Here is a 19,895-nt window from a genome sequence, read left to right on the forward strand (position 1 = left end):
TTACGTTCGCATCCAAACAATAGCCACCACTATTGCGATCACAAGCAAAGCTCCTGCACCAACAGCAATAGCGATTCCCACTGTCCTCGAGGAATCGTAGGTGAAGTCCGCACCTGCAGCAGAGTTTTCGGTTAGATGAGTTAACCAGATTTAACGGACAAAGATGAGGAATGAGATGGAGATTCTTACGATTGCTGTCAGCGCCTTCTACATCATTGCCGATAATCGGAATATCTGAAAAAGAAGGCACAAAAGCGAAAACGTCGGTTCCATATTTATCACATTGCAGCTCAGTACCTTTAATATCTATCTATCTATCTATCTATCTATCTATCTATCTATCTATCTATCTATCTATCTATCTATCTATCTATCTATCTATCTATCTATCTATCTATCTATCTATCTATCTCTATCTATCTATCTATCTATCTATCTATCTATCTATCTATCTATCTATCTATCTATCTATCTATCTATCTATCTATCTATCTATCGATACATTGCTCTACAGAGAGCGCGCAGGTTTCGGACGGCATGTCAGCGCAACCATGGCTGGCGTAGACGCGCAGCTCTTATACGGTTGTCACACGGCGCCCTTTTGATCGCGATCAAGCCCGATCCGCACGAAATTGTTTGGTCGTGATTTGCTCCTTTACGCATGCTGCGCGCGGGAGCCAATCGCAGTCGAGAATTTCGATCCGGATCGGGCTTGTTCGCGAACAAAAGTGGACATGTGACACCGGTATTAGGCGCCCGTTCCTGGGTTGAGCGTCCGCGTCCCTCGGGTCGTGCTCGTGACGCTGCTCGTGCGTTCGTCGACGTCTTCTTGCAGAGCTGGTTCCGATGCCGCTCATCATGCCAGCGTACCCATACTGACCCTGCCTCTGCGAAGGCGCTGACGGCACTGGCCCACTGCCAGTCGGTGCGGTGATTTCGGTCTCAAACTCTAGACCTCAATATATAGTGAAATGAAAACACCTATATAGCTGCGCTCAAATTTCGCATTACAGAGTATCGTAATCGTCGGACACTTTTTTTTTTCATCCGATCCCACTGTTTTCTCTTCTCGTCAATTCGCGACTAGCTTGTCCTCAATTCTCCTCGCGCCGCCCGGTCAACTGGCGATGAACGAAAAGAATTGCAATAGAATCGTTGCGTCTACCCGTCCAATATCTTCGCTGTAAGGCCCATGGCGGTACGCACTCCGTATCATAACGTCGGGCAGGGCAGTTAGGCCACTGACTGTTGTCTAAACCCATTGGCTCGCACTGAATATGATCAGACGTCGAATTCTCACCAGTGCAACGTGGTTCGCGTCCACTCCAGTGACCGTCTTCCTCGCAGGACCTGACAGCATCGCCAATCAGTTTGAAATCGTGAAGGCACTCGTACTCGACCATGCTGCCGAACGTTGTGGTACCGTTTAGGATCAGCCCACGACCGTTACTGATCACCGACGGGTTGCCGCAGTCCAGCACTGCGACCAAAACGAGGCAAAGAAAGCAGCGAGAGCATTCATTATAATAAAATTGGGTTGACGTAGATTGGTAAATTGGGTCGGTTTGTCAGCTGGGCAGTACAGTGGTGTCGTACAGAAGTGCACTACGACACAACCGTGACTATCTGGGTTTTGCAGAACGACGCTACAGCTACTGATCGACCGGGACAATTGTCAGTTTAGTATTGCAGGCAGTAGCCCTCATGTGGTTTCGGTGACGAGACTCGAAATATTCCTATGCGTGTGTAGCTTCCTGAAAGCAGATAAAACAATGCAGGTGGAAGCAGCGAACAACTAATGTGGCTTCCAACAAACTAGCAGCTTCGTCGCTCTACTGGCGTCCCGTATGAGTAAAAAAAGAAACAGTTATTTGGCGTATCTCTTCATCTAGCCATGAGTATGCCTGCTCATACATTGGTCTGTTTAGCTTTCACTCTATAGCGCTCGCATTCATAAAAGCGCAGTGAATACAAACTTAGAAAACACTGAGAAAAACGGGACAAAAGGTACAATGTCGAAAACCATCCACCAACTGTCTTTTTTTTTTTAGAGCGCTCTTTTAAAAGCGCTTTTTTTAGAGCAATTAAGAGTTGCTTTTAAAGCAGGTCTTATAGGCACCCGTTGCTGCGGCGAGCGTCGGCGCCCTACATCGTAACCGAGTGAACGAGCATAGCGAATGATTAGAGCGAACGCGGAGCGTAGCGGGGAATGAAAAAAGCGGTGAGACCGAAGAGAGTTCGAGGAGGAAAACGGAGGAGAGTGCGGCGAAAGCGTGAGAAGGAAAGCTTAGTGCCGCGTCTGAGGGGCCTTTGCGGCGACGATGGCTACGAGATGGCGCCAGAGTAGCGCGCGTCGTCTGTATGGAAACAAAGCGCTGCATGAGCTCTGGTTGTCTGCGGCGCCTGCTGTGAATCGCGCACACGCGTCATCCGCGCACTGCCTCTCGCGATCTCCTGATTAGTGAGGCAGTCGCGCCACACTACGCTCCGTTTGAAACGTGTCGCACTAGACAGATTGTCTGCGCCAGCCAGTATATCGCGAAATGAAAACACGTATACAGATGCGCTTAAATTTCGCATTAAGGAATATCGTAACCGTCGGTGAATTTCTTTTTTTTTTTACTGTCAATGTTTGAGTAGATGCTAGTGCCTGTTCGGCGACGCCATCTGCTCCTCCCCCTCTTAATTCGTAGATGTTCTTGAAAAAAAAAATGTTTTGGACAAGGACTACAGTAACAGTAGTCCTAAGTTCATATATACACACAAAACATAAATACACAAGAACGAATGCTCTTCGCAGTTCACAAAATTGAGATGGTCATGTTGGTGGCAAACGTAGTACTCGCGAATACGGACACAAGAGCCACGGGAACGCGGTAACTAAAGTGATTAAAGAAAATATGTACAACAGAAATATGTGCAAACGTTGAACGAATATATTACTTCAACAAATACAATGATGTCGTGATCAAAGTTACGATATCATAATTTTTAACACTAAGAGATTTGTGATTCTTCAAGAAATTCTACTAATGCGCGCGCAGCATTGAGTTGCAAATTTTCAAATGGCCATGCACTCATGATTCTATATCGGCCTCCTATACCGAGCATGTATCATCACTAAAAGGCTCTTACGGTGAGTGCCATAATTTTTGCAGTGTACTAGAAGATTTCCTATGTGTTCTTCAATCTCTTCACAAGAGCATACAGTGCTGTCGGTTTTCCCTATCTTGTACAAGAACCACATGGTACAGGCTTTGCCAATTCTTATGCGGCACAGAGTCAAGAGTTCGCTTACGGGTGCAGTTGGGCGCGAACCCGCTCCAGCGACCGCTGCTCTGGCAGACTCTGGTGCTGAGTCCCTCCAATTCGTAGCCCGGTTCGCAGGAATACTCGACCGACGAACCCACCAGGCTGCTGGAGAATTTAATCACTGTCCAGCTGTCGCTCGCCTTGGGCTCCGGGCAGCGCACCTCTGCAAAGCAGATCACCACGAGAGAGGATGTGTTGAGAACTGACATTAGGTAAGAACGCCGCGGTAGGGTGGCAGTTAAGGAAACAGTGTGGTGTGTGTGACCTATGGGACAACTAGTGGCAAATATTGCGCCCCAGTCACACAGAGCGCACGCCTACGCTCGACACGATGACCGAAGTTTCGCGTCGCGACAGTCGTGCAGAAACAGATGACGTTTGTTGCACGCAAAGGTAGGGTGAGGTTGACCGGTAGCCGAATCAGCTGCTATGAACAGGAAAAGAGCGACGGAAACATTGGTGATGAGGAATTCTAAATCATAGGTGGGCAAGACTATGGAAACACTGGCCGAAGTTCGTTTTCAAGACTGTTGCTACGTAAAAATCTACGTTGGACCCGGGTGGTCGGCAAAGTACAGATATAGAATTTCGCCAAATTACCTGTTCTTGAGAAGAAAGTCGACAGGCTTCCGATAGGAAGCTGTGAAATGATAAACCATGGCGTGTCCGTTCTTAGTCCGTGTTTTCTCGCGCTGCCCTGCCTACACTTAATAACGAACCAATTAGTTCAAGCTCAAGTTTATTTGCAGCATGTCGACACATGGCGCTGCGGCTCTCTTGTGCGTGCATTCTGCAATCTTTCTCTCGTTTCTCTAGTTTGCTGGCCTCTTCTTTCCGACTCTAAGGATTATAAGTCCCACAAAACTGCAAGCAAAGCCTGAACCCTAGAACTTAACATAAGTTGACCTAAAAAATACAAATTTATTTAGCTTTTGCTGAACCATCATGATGGAAATCGTGCCGGAGCGTGGAGCGTAGGTGCGACAAGTGTTTATCGGCGATGAACTCGTGGGAAGGTTATAAATGAAAGAGCTCCTGATCTCCGGGTATAACCGAGCCCATTATTCCAACAAACACACAGGCTAAATCTTCTACCACCCTTTCCCGTACGAATGGTTAATGAAGCTGCAAGATAAACAAAATGCCCATATACTGCCGGGGCACTGTGAGTATCGAACGTTCAGGAACATTTATCGGTGTAATGAAAGTGAACTTGTTTTTTAGAGCGCGTTTGGCAACCTGTCACACCATGATCGTACATTTGATTATCACTTAGTGAAGCGTAAGAGGCGTTCTTCTTTCTTGCTTTTTTTGTTCTTTCCTTTCTTTTTCTTTCATTCTTTTTTTTATTCCCGGAGGCTTTTCATTCCAGTATGATTGTACCACAGAGTAATCTTGGTGCAAACGCTGTTCCGACCGAATATCTACGAGTAGTTGTTCAGCACCTTTATTTTTCCCTACTACATTTGGCCTGCTTTTAGTTTAGCACTCCGCATTATATATAGGTGGTCTAATATCGTCGTTTACGTACCCAGGCAGAGTGGTTCGGGGCCGCTCCAGGTGCCGTTCTCGAGGCACAGTCGCCTGGGTGCTCCATCGAGGTGGTAGTTCTTGTCGCATTCGTATTCCACCGTCGCGCCGTAGTGTGTCGAGTTGGTGGACAGCAGCCAATGGCCGTTGCCGATCGGCAGGGGGAAACTGCACTCCACGTCTGCACGTTGTTGCAAAAAGAAAGTCATTGCGAAAAACTGTCAAGCTGATTTCAATCAGAGCGGCCGTGGTAAATGCCGCACTCCCAGTGAACTGTTTTTCAGTGCAGTAAAACAATTCTGCACGTTTTTCATATGCTTTCCGTATCATTATTATGATTATTATTTGTGCCCTTTTAGCATCATTGGGATCATAACATTGCCGAAAATATTAAATAGTTAGAAGAATACGAAAGAAATCATAACGGATCACATTTATGCCGATGTCCGAGCACACTAACAGGAGCGATCAAGAAATTCAGAACTGTAAAGTTCCGGTTTGAAGTCAGCGCTTTGACAAGCGTACACGTCATATACAAGGTCTTGTTGTACTCGTTGATGCTTGGTCAATGGGTTGAACTTTCGATGCTCTGAGTTTGCGTAATAAAGATGGCAAGAAGAGAGCGGAGAAAAGGCAGCACGTGAAAATATTAGGATTATGAAAATGTATCTCGCCGTAATAGCGGAATACTACATGGATAAATAAATTAAGGCGGTATTCTAAACGTTACCGGAGTGTTCAAGTCGTTGAAAGGAGTGAGCGTGTTATACAGTTCTTAACACGACAAAGTTCTACATTCCAAAACGTTCCCAATGTCGGAACACCAAAAATCTACACTTGTTCCTGCACGTTTTCCGATTGAGTAAAATTGAAGAAAGAAAAACACATTGGAAAATGTTTTCAAAACTTGGAAGACGCTTAAGCCTCGCCTTCAAGAGGGGCACGTGATAGCGTTATCACACCCCGTTCGCACCGCCCACTCATTCGCTCGGCATGCTCTTGAGTCACACAAAGACGAAACGTGCTCCTGAGCAAGCGGAACGAACCAAAGAACTCGGTGTCTCCGAGGATGAAACGATCTACGCGAGCCAAACGGCGTGATCGGCACGGACAGCCGGGCCGCGAGGCGCCATGAAGGCGGACGCGATCATGGGGCTGACGCCTCGATGGGATCGTACTCTATCTCGGTTGGGAGCACCACGCAGACGCATGACTCTTCGCCAGGAGGCAGGCATTCTTCCTTTCACCTGATCCCTTACCCCTATCTTAGGCCATGGGCCATCCCTTCTTATATAAGTTTCAATCAATCAATCAATCAATCCTAGCCAGCAGCACGGCACACATCGCAGGGGACGCTTTCCCACCAGACGCGCTACGGCGCAGCGATCACCTCAGAGGCGTACCGCATCGGACGCTACACCTAGGAATTGCGCTGTGAGCGGAAAGAGGAGCCGCGTCGCCTAAACACGAGGGTTCGAGTGACGAATGCTAGAAGTTGGAAGGGGAGAGAGCGAGAAAACTTATTAAACGCAAGGGTATTGGGGCATCCTCGCACCGGTCCTCGCACGGCCCCAATGCGCTCAAACGAGACGAAGGGGAGAAGCGGGCGAGTGGCGCGACACCTGTCGGGGCAGCGCCGTACATTGCGAGGAGGGGGTCTTCTGTGTTTGCCGCAAGATGGCTCTGCGTGTACGCCACGCGCAGAAGAAATGTAGCGGAAACGTATTTCGCTACGTGTTTAACTGCGACTTCTGTAAGTTACATGCTCATAATTACCGATATACACCACAGTATAACTTTCTACGGCTCATTTCTAAGGCAACGCCGCATTCACTAGAGGCGCTTTTGCCCCACTTTGAACCATCGCAGTCATGGCTGAGTGGTAGCGTCTCCGTCTCGCACTCTGGAGACCCTGGTTCGATTCCCAACCAGCCAATCCTGCAAGCTGTTTTTATGAATTGCCTTCTGCTATTTTTCGCTCACGGCCGACGACAACGGCTTTTCTGCGACACGAGCTCCTTAACGCTGTCGCGATAAGACGTTCTGACGAAGTCACTAAATGAGTAAATCAGCCACAAGGTACATGTGGTTGGCTTGTCGCGATTCACAAACTGTATACGCGTGTATGTGTTGCTTCCTGAAAATAATAAAGTCGAACTTTCGTCCACCTCGTTCATTTGCCCGTAAGCTCACGTACTCCACGACACCTGCGGGTAAAAAGACACTCTAAGAAAGAACTTTCCATTCTGTGGAGCGCGTCCTGTCCCCAAATGAAAATCAGAATTTGTCTCGCTGGCGCTTGCCTTCCTGGAAAAACTGTGCTCGCAACCTTTCTGTAAAGAATGCTACGTCACGCTACTGACGCGCACGCCGTTCGTGACCTGAAAGTACGGACGCGCAGCGTTAAAGAAAGGAAATGCACGCAAAATAGACGGCGATTACTTTTTGGGCACGAGATAAGCCGCAAGAGATGCAAACTCTTTTTTTTATTTGAAAGTGGATGCTGGGCACCCACCGTCTTGGTCATGACAGTTCTGGTTAACACGCTCAAGACTATATTCTTGTATGCCTACAGAAACACCCGGGAAAGTGGGCGAGAGGATGGCGCCGCGGTAGCTTGACTTGTTAAAGCCACACGCACGTAATGTCGGAGATGGGGGTGCGGCTCCCAGCTGCGGCACCTTGTATTTTTGTCCACTTGCATTTCCCTTTTGATTTCAATACTATATTCAACAATTCAATATAACATAACAAATTAATTACTCTTTTTTGTGTGCGTTTCCTCATTGTCTTTTTTCTTCGCATAGTTGCGGCTAACAAAAAAATTGAGCTCTTCGAATCCCCCCCCCCCCCCCCCCCCCGCTTTTTTTTTTTTTTTGCTTAATACCGGCGAGATGTGCTTCTCCGAGGAGATGGAAACCAGAGTCTGTTACTCTCGCGCAACCGTTTGGAGCAAGCACATTTAAGCTAGACCCCAGTCGCCAGCTGTCTGCGCAGCCCACGCTGGGGCTGCCGATTCGATGACCGCACAGCTGACAACAAAGCCAAGGCGAGCGAACAATGGCAGAAATCATTTGGGCGTTATCGCGGTTGTCCTTTCTGCCGGTTCCCGCAGTTGAGCGGCAAAATGTAGGTGCCCGCTAGAAGCGCTGCCAATTCTGGTCCATGGGCGACGGCAATCCGTGTGAAGTAAGCCAACGCTAAGGGGCCGACGTAGATTGTGCGCGCGGCGGATCAGCTGGCGCCACGGCATCGTTTTCCCGGATGTCATATCAATACAAGGCTAGTGTAAAGGGTTGGAACATTTAGTAAGGCATGCAAGAGCAGTGCGAAAACTGACGCTTCTGAGTAAGGAAATCAGCAAAAACCTGTTTAAGTCATTAGCAATGGGATCACAAGAAATTGGACATGTATCAAATAATATTGAAAATAGGAAAGAATGAAGGAGAACACACGAAATAAAGTTAACGTTTGCTGTCAGCTGCTTATACTGCTCGTTCGTGTGAATAAGCGTATTTTGTTATTGGTCAGAGGTAGTTTCTTAGTAGATTGCAAGATGCATGCATGTAGCGTGTATTGTTGATGATTTCATCCTAACGATTGATTCTTTCGGTATACAGAAGGTCAGTCATAAGTAGCAGTGTTTTCAGATTTATCTAAGTCATGACGACATATTTTTCCAACAGAAGTGGAATCTCCACAATAGTAATGCCTTCCTCAAAAGGCTACTGCATTTCAGTGGTCAGTAAGGCCCTCAACAACCTTCACTGCAGATCTTTTTTTTTTATAAGAATGCCTTTAGCTTCTGATTTTGAGAAGATTTTTTGCCCAGCAAATGAAACACTGGAGTGAATAGGCCGTACAAGCAATGACAAACACGTAGTTTCTCTCAAAGTCAAGCAAATACAATCGCGGCTCCCCATACTAACTTTCCGGATGGTTTCCCGTCCATAGTGGTCTCCAACTGCATATGGCACCTTTTGTGACCGCTCTGTCGGGTAAAGGACCGCAGCAGACATCCGAGCATTTTCTTCGGACATGCGCGGGTTTAGTAACGAGGACAGGCGAACAGTTTCTGCGAAAGCCATTAGTTACAGAGGCCGGTCTTTCTCAGAAAGCAAGAAAGAAAGCGAACGGAAGCGTCATACGCCAACTCTGCAACGAAGCTACAGTGGTGCGTATTGCAATCACGGGCGCCTGAGTACAGCTGCCCTAATGGTGTTTCCGGTGACAAATGAATATGTCCAGGCAATGACTCGGCCTCTTTTTCTCCAGAACCTAGCGCGATTGAACAACACAGCACGCATCGTATGAGACAAAGCAGGGGGATACGTAAACAGCAAATAGTGCTCGGTACCACGGTTCCAGAGACGCACGCTTGCATTGATTTCGGCATCTATCTTCTTCGCACTGACTGATCACGCCCGTGCCCACCGTCATTGCTTTTCCGTCTAGCTGACAGCATTGGCTTGTTTTCTTCGTGACTGTGACTTGTCGGCACCGCTGTGCTCAATAACATCCAATAGTGAGCGAACTGCAATGCCTGATCATTTCTGGGCACTGCACCGTATCCCCAATACCTTCATTTTGATCATGATGAGGAGGATGGTGGTCCTCTTTTGTGGCTCGCAGCCACTAGATGTAGATGTAGACCCTCGTGATATACTGGCAAGTACCCACTGTGGTGCATTGGCCAAGAATCGGGTAAGCCACTATTCTCTGATGTAATGCCTTTTTCTTTTTTTTCTTCTAACCTGCCTAACCTTTCAAAGAAGTGCGTGAACAATGGATGGGCCGGGCCAAGGGAGACCACAGTGCAATTTGTATGGTTTGTGTGCTCATACTCGTGAAGGTTTCCGCAGTTATTATTATTATTTCATATCAAAACACACGTACAATGCAATGCACAGAGAGGGAAATAGGGAAAGAGCAGACTGGCAACTACCACCGTGAGGGGGGCCAAACCTGCCGCCTCTTTAAGAATGAAGGGATAGAAAAGAAGATAGACAAGAAGAATGGAAGTCAAGAAAGAGAAATAGCAAGATGACAGGCCACAAAGCCTAAAGTAAAGCAACGACAATGAATAGACTGCACAAGTAGGAACAGAACATACACGCAGTAAAAGAAAAAAAAGGAAAAAATATACCCATGTCGCACCAATTACAATAAAATGTAAACAGTACAAAAACAAAATTAGTAACAAAACAATTTCGTCCCTTGCCTACAGCCTCATAAAAAAGCACACATTCACGGACGACTACTACCAGGAGAAGAAAAAAAAATCCTTTCGTTTACTTCATCATTTCGTCTTAACGGGAAAATGAAGCAAATTATTTCTTCGTCGTCGCATAGTTAGAAGGAAACCTCCCGGGGTAAAGCGTCACTCAAACTACGGTGACCAAGCGATGCCAAAGAAAGGCAATAAAAAAAAAAAAGAGGGATGTCAACCATACCACTTTCATCCCTTCTCTTTCGCGAAGGTAAGAAAGCGATAAGTTGGTCGTTCCTCCAAGAGATGCATGGGCATTGCTGTAAAAACTGAAAATATTCTCTCCTTTGGGTCATCTACATCGGGTTTTAGACGCAGGAACCTATGCATGGCCGTTTGCGAGTTTTTGCGACAAAATCAGAATACCTGGTTAAATTACTCATTTATTATTGGTTATTTCACGAAATTTTGATTTGAAATTGATTACAGTTTATTACTTTGAAATTTGCAATTCTTTCCTAAAACACACGTTTTTCTGTAAGGAAAAAGATGTCTAACATTTGTTTGTACACTTTATTTCCTCGTATAATATAAACTTTACCCTAACATATACTTTTTATCTCAACTTTTCTCTCCCTCCGTTTAACCGCCGCCTTCTTATGCGTACAGCCGTAGTTCGCACACGCAAGCATGCGCCTCGCGTCTAGTGGATAGCGGACTTTCGTTCAAATCTCTTCAGAGGACACACAGTTTTCTGTGATTCCATTGAAGAGGCCCCAAACGAGGCGAGACAGGAACCTACCTACCACAAAGTGCCTGGTAAGAAACAAGAAATGTTTTCGTCTACTGCAATTGATTACTGTAATTAGCAATTGCTTGCTACAATAAAGTCAATGTTTACTGCAATTCATACAGCGCAAAAAATCTACTCGTAGGCGCCTTATGTTGTGCCTTTGTCTAATACCTTGCTATCGCATCAAGGTGCTTTCATACAATACGCACAGTTGCATGAGTAAAATGTGAATTTGTGTAGAGTTCACTGTATAAAATAGAAAAGTAAGGGAGTCTCCACAGTTCTCAACAATGCCTTACTTTTTTTTGTGATACCCTGTACGTATGTATGCATACATCACGTTAACTTTATCAGTGGCAGCTTTTAGTAATTTACTTTGTTTTACAGAACCAGGTGTGGACTTTTCAGAGCAAAATTCTTCCGTTGATACTTTCAGAGATACTCTTGCACTGGATCTTTGGTTGTGTCGCATACGGTTTCTGTGCTATATATTGTTGCGAAATTGGGTGGTGACAGCGGCCCCGTATGCCCTTACATGCGTTATCCACAGGCAATGAGCGCAAACATTCAAATTTGAGCAAATATCCTCAAAATAATCAAACATTCTCAAATTTTCCGTTCGTGCCCCTGTGTTGATATCTCATGGCGTATCACATTGCCCTCAGATGCACCAAAGACTCAAACAATCTTTCAAAAAAAATAATAAGCGGCGAACGCTACAAATAAGAAATCATCTGTTTTCCAGAAGGTACAGATAAATTTGCTTAAGTTCACAAAGTTTACACCTACCAGCATGATAGATAATCTGTCACCACGATCACCAATCTTCTTTTTTACTTTTATTACTTCTTTATAGTATGTTCCGTCCTTTGACCCTTATTATTCTCTCTATTCTTTTGATTTTGTCTTCCCTTCTATATTACTTATGTTTCTATCTTCCCTACAAAAATAGCGACAAAGCGATCGAATTTCTCAGTTTTTTGCAATTACAAGGCTTCTCAAAACCCAGTAAAACCCCTGGCAACGAGAGAAATGGAGACACTAGCGGGGAAAGAAAATTCACGCAGAAACTATATTGCAGTTGTCTAAGTATGCGCAAGCCTTTTGCCACTCGCTCATCTCGAAGCATCCTGGTGTCATTATCAATCTGATCAAACTTGATCGGACCAGTATAAACAATTCAATAAAATCTGAATTTTCCTAATGCTTAATTGAACCAAGTTGGGTCTAGATGTGGTCCTAGAAATGGCTTTCATTCCACCATCAGCAAATCCTTCGAGAAAGCCTTCATAATAACTGTTCTCCTTTGGAAATTTTTTTTTTACCGCCGGCACAAGTGTGCCGGACCGGAACGAGAACAAAAGCGAAAAACGATAAAAAAACTATATTTTTGACCAGAACGAAAGCGTAACCGAAACGTTATTTATTATTTTTTTTTTTTTCGAAGTGCAAGCGAAATATTTTTGGTCGTTTTTCGGTTCAAGGAGAAAGTCGGCAACCAGAAACAACCAACGTCAGACAACGCCAGAATTAGCGCGAATCTCAGGGGTCCGCAAGAGAGCCCGTCCCAGGCAGGGAGCAACAGCCGGTCGAGCCCTCCACTAAACTAAGCCTGTCGCTCGGTGCACTAGGAGCTCGGCACTACAGCAAAACCCAGCACTTGTCCGCTGTAGAGCTTATCGTTCCGTTTTCTACGGCCACAGTGGTTTGTTATCGAAGTATTATCGTTCGTTTATGTTCGTTTAAGTTCGTTTTATCGGAACAGCAGTCTCGCATTTGGGCCAATACACTCGATGACGTGCAGCTTCTGAGATCGTTCTCAGTGCTTTGACTTATCAAGAAATTTTAATAATATTAAGAAATTAAGAATTTGACTCATTAAAAAAATAAATGCTAGGTTCTTATCATTAGTTTGCTTCGAAAATTTTCGTATGCGAACCAAAACCGTTATGAACCGTTACGGATCACGTTTTGTTTTCGTTCTGGAGCAGAACCGGTGCGGAATGTTTTTCGGGAACTAAAGCCCGACCGAAAAACACATTCATATTGTTCAGATATATTCACCTCCTGCAAGCGTGGGTGTTCAGCCCAGGGGTAACAAACTCGGCTTCTGAGCGTGGGGTCGTATAGGTTCGAAACTCCGTCGCCAAAGTGTTTCCTTTCAAATTTATTTTGTTTTATGCAATACTTTATTTATAACGATTCATCTTACGTAAGAGACGGACGGCTTCCTCGTTCGGTTTCACCCTGCGCAGGGTAGCCAACCGGAACCAGCTCCGGTTAACCTCCCTTCCTTTCTCCGCATTATTACTCTCTCTCTCTCTCTCTCTCTCTCTCTCTCTTGTTTGGTAGGCCCAGAAATGCTTACGCATTTAAAAAGATATACTAAAGAGGAGCCGGTCACATAATAAATACGCACAGGTTCATTAGAAAACATGTGACGCGAAAAAAAGACGCGCGCATGCATTTCATTAGACGCATTCGAGTTCAAGAAAATGTTCCCTGCGGCTTTTAAAGCCTGCACGGCCTGCAACTAGAGCTTCCTGCCATGTGAGCGATGCATACAGATTTGCAATTGAAAGCTCGCACGATCAAGTAAAAAAATAACGACAGAACGAAATAATGATATAATCGTGTTCGATTCGTTCACAATGCTTCAGCGATGGCATAAGATAGAGACAAAAAAAAGTCGGATTCGGAAATTTTGCGGGAAGACGAAGCACTTACGGAAAATTAGGCTGATACAATATTCGGCTGCCACGCTAACCAAATACATAACAAGGGTTAGGACCCTGGACACGAGTTATAGAAAAAAGTTTTCTTTTCGTTCCTTTTCTCTGCGTATTCGGTGGTTACATGTTATAGCTATAGGTGTTAGGGCAGTAGTTAGAGGTCGCAAGCTTCACTAAACCATCCACTTGTTCAGCTGGCGTGGAAATCGCAAACGGTTGGAGCAAAAGCAGGGCTGCGCGTACGCGTATGCCTGTGAGGCCACGTGTCTTAAGTGCGTTATGTTCGTGCGGGCATTCCGGCGGGGTTTTGCTTATAGTAAGCGCAGTGCGCATTACGGAGTAGTTAGGGATGACTCTCCCATCGATATTTCAGAGGACGTCTGGAACGAGCTTGCTTTCTTACCGCGTTATCACGCGCACTTATATGCACAGGACGTGGCAGCTGCTTTAGTAATTTCGGACGCTACGTTATCTCACTGCTTTTGCAGTCAAGCTGTTAACCTTGTATTTTCAAAGGGGCTTGTTGGTTCATCTTTAGAATAAAAAAACAAACAGCGCGACACAGGACGAGCGAGTAAAGAGCACAGGAAAGAGCGCTGTATTGCGGACGGCACAGTGCAGCGCTCGGTCATGTGCTCTTTACTCGCTTCTCCTGTGTCGCGCTGTTTCTTCTTTTTTTTTTATTCCGTTAGCCTCTCGTTAGCCGTCATCCTTTCGTGTACATCCGTTAGTAAAAATTATCGTCATCCTGAATGACTCATAACCCTGTAAGCAAAGAAAAAAATTCGATCGCTCATGCCCCTGTAAGGCAGAGGCTATACAAGCACTCAGCAAAGTGAAGCGCGTACAATTGAATTACGCATACAACAGGTATAACAGTACACGTTTCAATAACGAACAAGCTCAAAACAAGCATCCGAAGCACATAATTAATTATAAGGAGCTCCTGATTACAATGCGAAGCACGTGGCGCTCCACGCATACGTTTCCCAGTCAATACTACTGTTCTGCAAGCTGCCGCGGTGACGGCCGCTTGCGACGTGGGGAGTGACGTCCCTAGCCTTTCCTAGCCTTTGACATATAACATAAGCAGCCTAGCAACTAATTTCGTTGTTGTTGCAACACCGCTATGGACGGCGGCGGGCTGTCAAAAGTACCGTTACTCCGATTACTACCATTACTCTACATTACCGCCACTACCACTACTCTAAATTACCTCTATTACTATTACTCTAAAGGAATAAAACAGTGCGTACCCCTCAGCCGTTCTTGTGGTACCATGGTTTTCTTTAGTTTCACAGTACACCCACTTTCGCAGGGACGAGATAGCAAATCATCCCCCCTCCCTCCACCTTTTCTTTTAGAAGCATCAGCGGCGCGCTTAAAAAGCAATATGGAAAGATGAAAGCAACAAAATCTCAATAAAGAAGGGCGTCAGGCAGGGAGTTACGATTTCTCCAATACTATTCACAGCGTGTTTACAAGAGGTATTCAGAGAACTGGATTGGGAAGAATTGGGGATAAGAGTAAATGGAGAATACCTTAGTAACTTGAGATTCGCTGATTATATTGCCTTGCTTAGTAACTCAGGGGACCAATTGCAATGCGTGCTCACTGACCTGGAGATGCAAAGCAGAAGGGTGTGTCTTAAAATTAATCTGCAGAAAACTAAAGTAATGTTCAACAGTCTAGGAAGAGAACAGCAGCTTACGATAGGTAGCGAGGCACTGGAAGTGGTAAGGGAATACATCTACTTAGGGCAGGTAGTGACCGCGGATCCGGATCATGAAAATGAAATAATCAGAAGAATAAGAATGGGCTGGGGTGCGTTTGGCACGCATTCTCAGATGATGAACAGCAGGTTGCCATTATCCCTAAAAAAAGTGTATAACAGCTGTGTCTTACCAGTACTCACCTACGGAGCAGAAACCTGGAGGCTTACGAAAAGAGTTCTACGTAAATTGAGGACGACGCAACGAGCTATGGAAAGAAGAATGATGGGTGTAACGTTAAGGGATAAGAAAAGAGCATATTGGGTGAGAGAACAAGAGCGAGTTAATGACATCTTAGTCGAAATCAAGAAAAAGAAATGTGGCAAGGGCAGGACATGTAATGAGGAGGGAAGATAACCGATTGTCATTAAGGGTTACGGACTGGATTCCAAAAGAAGGGAAGCGTAGCAGGGGGCGGCAGAAAGTTAGGTGGGCGGATGAGATTAAGAAGTTTGCAGGGACAACATGGCCACGATTAGCACATGACCGGGGTAGTTAGAGAAGTACGGGAGAGGCCTTTGCCCTGCAGTGGGCGTAGTCAGGCTGATAATGATGATGGAAAGATAAGCCGGGATCAATGAAGATAATAGATGGCTACTGTTTACTAGGCTTTTACAGACATGACGGCGAAACACGATAGCAAGATAAATATTTGCGCGAAGAGAAATTAGGGAAGTAGAGAAAGTAGGGAAGTGGCAGGCGCTGCAATGTGGAGATTCGTATGGCAATAAAGCAGAGTATTTAGGGCAGCGACACAGTATCGTCTACGCAATCCTAATCGTCCAAGGGGCCGCTTTATTGATCACTCGGGCGCGAATGGAAATTGAGGAATGACGAAGTCGATGGCATAGGTGGTGTCCTCTTCTATGCTTCCTGAAGGGTAGCATGGAAGAGTGCGTTTACACTGCTGAATATTTTTTTTACTTCCAACGGATAGAACAAGAATAACAAAATTATATTAAAGCACTACTCACTGCGACGAGGAGAACAGCAAACGAGAAAACAAAAATGATCACGCAAAGAAGCCAGAAAAAAAGAGCACTGTCGTTGCTATCTCAGCTATACCATACTCATAAGGATCATTAAAAGCTGTGCTAGAGATATAATTTCTGCCATATGTTCCAGAAAACCACTTGTGTGGAATAAGCGATATTTAGTCCTCCGTAGTACTCCGAGAACTAAATGACTAACAAAATAAATAAAGCGGCATAGACAAGCGCTGATACTGATTGATTGATTGATTGATTGATTGATTGATTGATTGATTGATTGATTGATTGATTGATTGATTGATTGATTGATTGATTGATTGATTGATTGATTGATTGATTGATTGCGTTTAGCACCCAGAATCCGCACTGGCAATGATGAGGAACACGTAGGGAAAGGCTCTGTATTGATTTTGACCACCTGGTGTCTTTTACCATGCACCTAAATTTAAGTACACACGAGTGTTTTCGCATTTTACGCCAACAGAGTGCCGCCCCGACGATAGGGGATTGAACCCGCGACCTCGTTATACGCAGCGCTACGCCACAGCCTCTGCGCCACCACTGCAGGCAAGCGCTGATATTCAAATAAGGCTTGCATAAGGCACGTGGTATAGGTTGCACACGAATGGTACAGACTCCACGCGCAAATTGTCAAAGAAGCGGTAAGGAAAAACACAAAATAATAAACGCCTATACCTGCGACGTAGTGTCAGTACTGTTCCGGTTATGTGTAAACTTCAGGCGCAGAATTAACTGCAATCGGTAGTTCGCGCTTGCGTGTTGTCCATTTTTTATTTCTGGACCACTTAAGTTCGCGCTATGTAAGATGTCGTCATGTTTTCTGTAGCAAACTCCCACTAAAGGGTCACATCAACAACAAAGGAGCAATACATCATGTTCCATACAAGGCAAGATATTTATGATATTTAGATATTTTATGACGACGAAGCTATAATTGGTTGCAATCTAAGATTATAGTTGCAAATATGCCGCTGTTCAACTCAGATAATTCGAAGAGTCACGTCAGCTAATTAGCATTTGCTTATTCCTGTGACGTCACGACGGTGACAAACTTCTTTCCGTATCGCCATCTCTCGGGAACTATGTTTATAACACGAAGCACAAAGAGCAGGTGCGGTGCAGAGCTTGTACTGAATTCATAGGCTGTCACTTAATATAGTGTGGCGGAGCGTCTGCGTCTTCGATGTAAGAAGCAGAATGCCTAAAAAAAAGAATTACGAGCACTTACAGACACACTGCGGGACCTCGGCCGTCCAGCGACCGGTCGCCTGACAGGTCCTCAGAGATTCGCCCTGCACGATGTGTCCCGTGACGCAGCGGTACTGCACCGTCGAGCCGATCTTGAAGGATTCGGCTGACGAGCGGTCGTTGCCACCGTAGACCACAGTGGCGTTCTTCGGTATCTCCGGGGGTGGACAGCGAATCTCTGCCAAAAATGGAAAGAAAGAAAGTTGGCCTACGGCTAGTATGTGAAAGGGAAAGAAATGTCATCCTTGTCAGTAGCCAGAGCTGTGTCCCTGCGTTTTGAGTTGTCGGCTAAATCAGCCTCGCTCTGTGATCTGCTAGCCTCCTTGTTTGTCGGGTGGTAGACTGACCGGCCCGGGGATGCGTTAGTGTGAAGTTCGAACTGCGGCCCAGGATGACTTTCTTTTTCAGTGCGAAGCTTTATTTTCTCCGAAAGGCATATGGGTTTCCTTTGTAGCGTTGTCCATTCAGTTCTCACAAGTTTTCCCTTCAGCGATTTCACCTCCAACTTGCGGGTTTCCGTAAGCTGATTTGCGTGATTGGTGTGTAAGCGACATCAGTACTAGACTAAATGGCCCTGTCGAACTTGTGAAACTACAGCTGTCTATAATCATTTTCGTAAGGTGGATTTCTTGCTGACATAAGAACGCAACAAGGAATCAGTCGGCTCATTATGAAGGCCTGCAAGTGGCCCACACTTTGCCGCATCTACAGAGAACACTGATTTGGGTGACTTGGAATAGCGAATCTAATCTGTGGCAAGGAATAAGCACAGAACGAAACAGGTGCGTGTGAGTTCCGCATCAAAAAAATACTGCACACTTGCATACTCTTGTGGCCAAGCTTCATCGGTGAAGTTTTAATGAATGGATATGATATAAACACAAGTTAATCTCGGTAGAATGCTACGTCAGATTAAGTAGACATGACTAGCTGTCGAAATCATTATTGCTATCTTCATGTTTGGTTGAAGCGAAGAAGAGCGGGCCTGTACTACAACGTTAGGTTTTTCCTCCGTTTCACCATTATAAAAGTGACTGTTACGCCGCTGTTTTAGGTCAGATCAATATGTCCAGCAGAGTACTTACAAAAGGAGACCATGCGTTTTTATTTTTTTCATAACATCTCCTTGTCTCGAGTTGTATAAACGTTTGCTCCTGATTATAACAACAGCGTTTACGCAAATCTTTATTCCTGAGATTCACGCTTGCTCCACGCGCTAAAACACGTAGAAGGCAAACATACCAGCTTAAAGCGGTCTGTTACTACGTGCCAGCATTATCGCGCTTTCTGTCTTTACACACACCAAGCTTTAAATAGCTGGAATGTCAAAGACCAGCACGGCCTTTTTTGTTACGGTGCACTTTGTTCTTCTGTGCGCACCCTGAGCCAGAGCAGGATCTCACACAGGTCCAACATTTATTATGCCTCTGCTCCATGCACAGCTTTAAGCCTGGCCGCTTCTCACACGCACAGTCGATGCCAAAACCTAACTGACCGCCGGATCTGTAAAAAAAATACAAACAATATTACGGCTGCCTGGGCACGTAACTCGTTCATTAGTTTTCTAGTTCGCATTAGTATATGTAAGCAACAAAGTATCGTGCGGTCTTACTGGCTACGGCCACAAATTGCGGGTAAATTCAACGTTTTTTCGGATACCAGGCACGGATGAACTATTGATGCGGGATGTATGAATTTACAAAATAGCTTATAAGTACGTCCATCGTAATTCATCTGAATTGTACGTCAGTCTTATTACGCCTATGCAAAGCACTAAGCTTAACAAACAAGGGGAGGAAGACGTAGCGAAAGTGCTAAATATGAAAAAAACGTCTTTGTGCTGCCGCTTTACTTTTCCCTATACAGTTTCTTGCAATGTCGCCTCGATGATGACACCTTTTCACCAGCGCTGCGGTGGCAATGACACTGACATAATCCGATCGTTTCGCGTCCGCAAGATGCGCAATGGTGACCCACCTTCGCACTTGGGCGGCGTGCCGTTCCAGCGGCCGTCGACTGCGCAAGTGCGCACGCGCACTCCGTTCAGCCGGTAGCCCTGACTGCAGAAGTGCGCGATCTGGGAGCCCAGGTAGGTGGAACCATTCTCGTAAGATACCTCGCCCTTGAGGATCGGTGGCACGCGACCGCAGTCCACGACTGGTGCCGGGAGGGAATGGGGAAAGAAGAACAACAAAGAAAAAAGAACCATTATAGCAAGCTTATATTGACTCTTAATAGGCGTATTTCATTGATAGCGTCGACACTTTAAAGAAGTGAACTGGTTGA

The 19,895-nt window shown here is 45.5% G+C and overlaps 1 protein-coding gene across 1 annotated transcript in view; it reads right to left on the bottom strand.

Annotated features, from left to right (window-relative positions):
* The window catches only part of fw (CUB and Sushi multiple domains furrowed), a 252,255-nt gene that overhangs the window by 8,013 nt on the left and 224,347 nt on the right, over positions 1–19,895 (bottom strand). Inside the window, exons 15-21 of the mRNA XM_050174796.2 lie at positions 19,587–19,766; positions 17,590–17,787; positions 4,844–5,023; positions 3,299–3,475; positions 1,301–1,480; positions 190–234; positions 5–113 (exon numbers count right to left, since the gene is read on the bottom strand). Coding sequence (XP_050030753.1) covers positions 5–113; positions 190–234; positions 1,301–1,480; positions 3,299–3,475; positions 4,844–5,023; positions 17,590–17,787; positions 19,587–19,766 — 1,069 coding nt within the window. The remainder of the gene's footprint in view (positions 1–4; positions 114–189; positions 235–1,300; positions 1,481–3,298; positions 3,476–4,843; positions 5,024–17,589; positions 17,788–19,586; positions 19,767–19,895) is intronic.

This window comes from Dermacentor andersoni, chromosome 9, assembly GCF_023375885.2.
Source record: "Dermacentor andersoni chromosome 9, qqDerAnde1_hic_scaffold, whole genome shotgun sequence".
NCBI lineage: Eukaryota > Metazoa > Arthropoda > Arachnida > Ixodida > Ixodidae > Dermacentor > Dermacentor andersoni.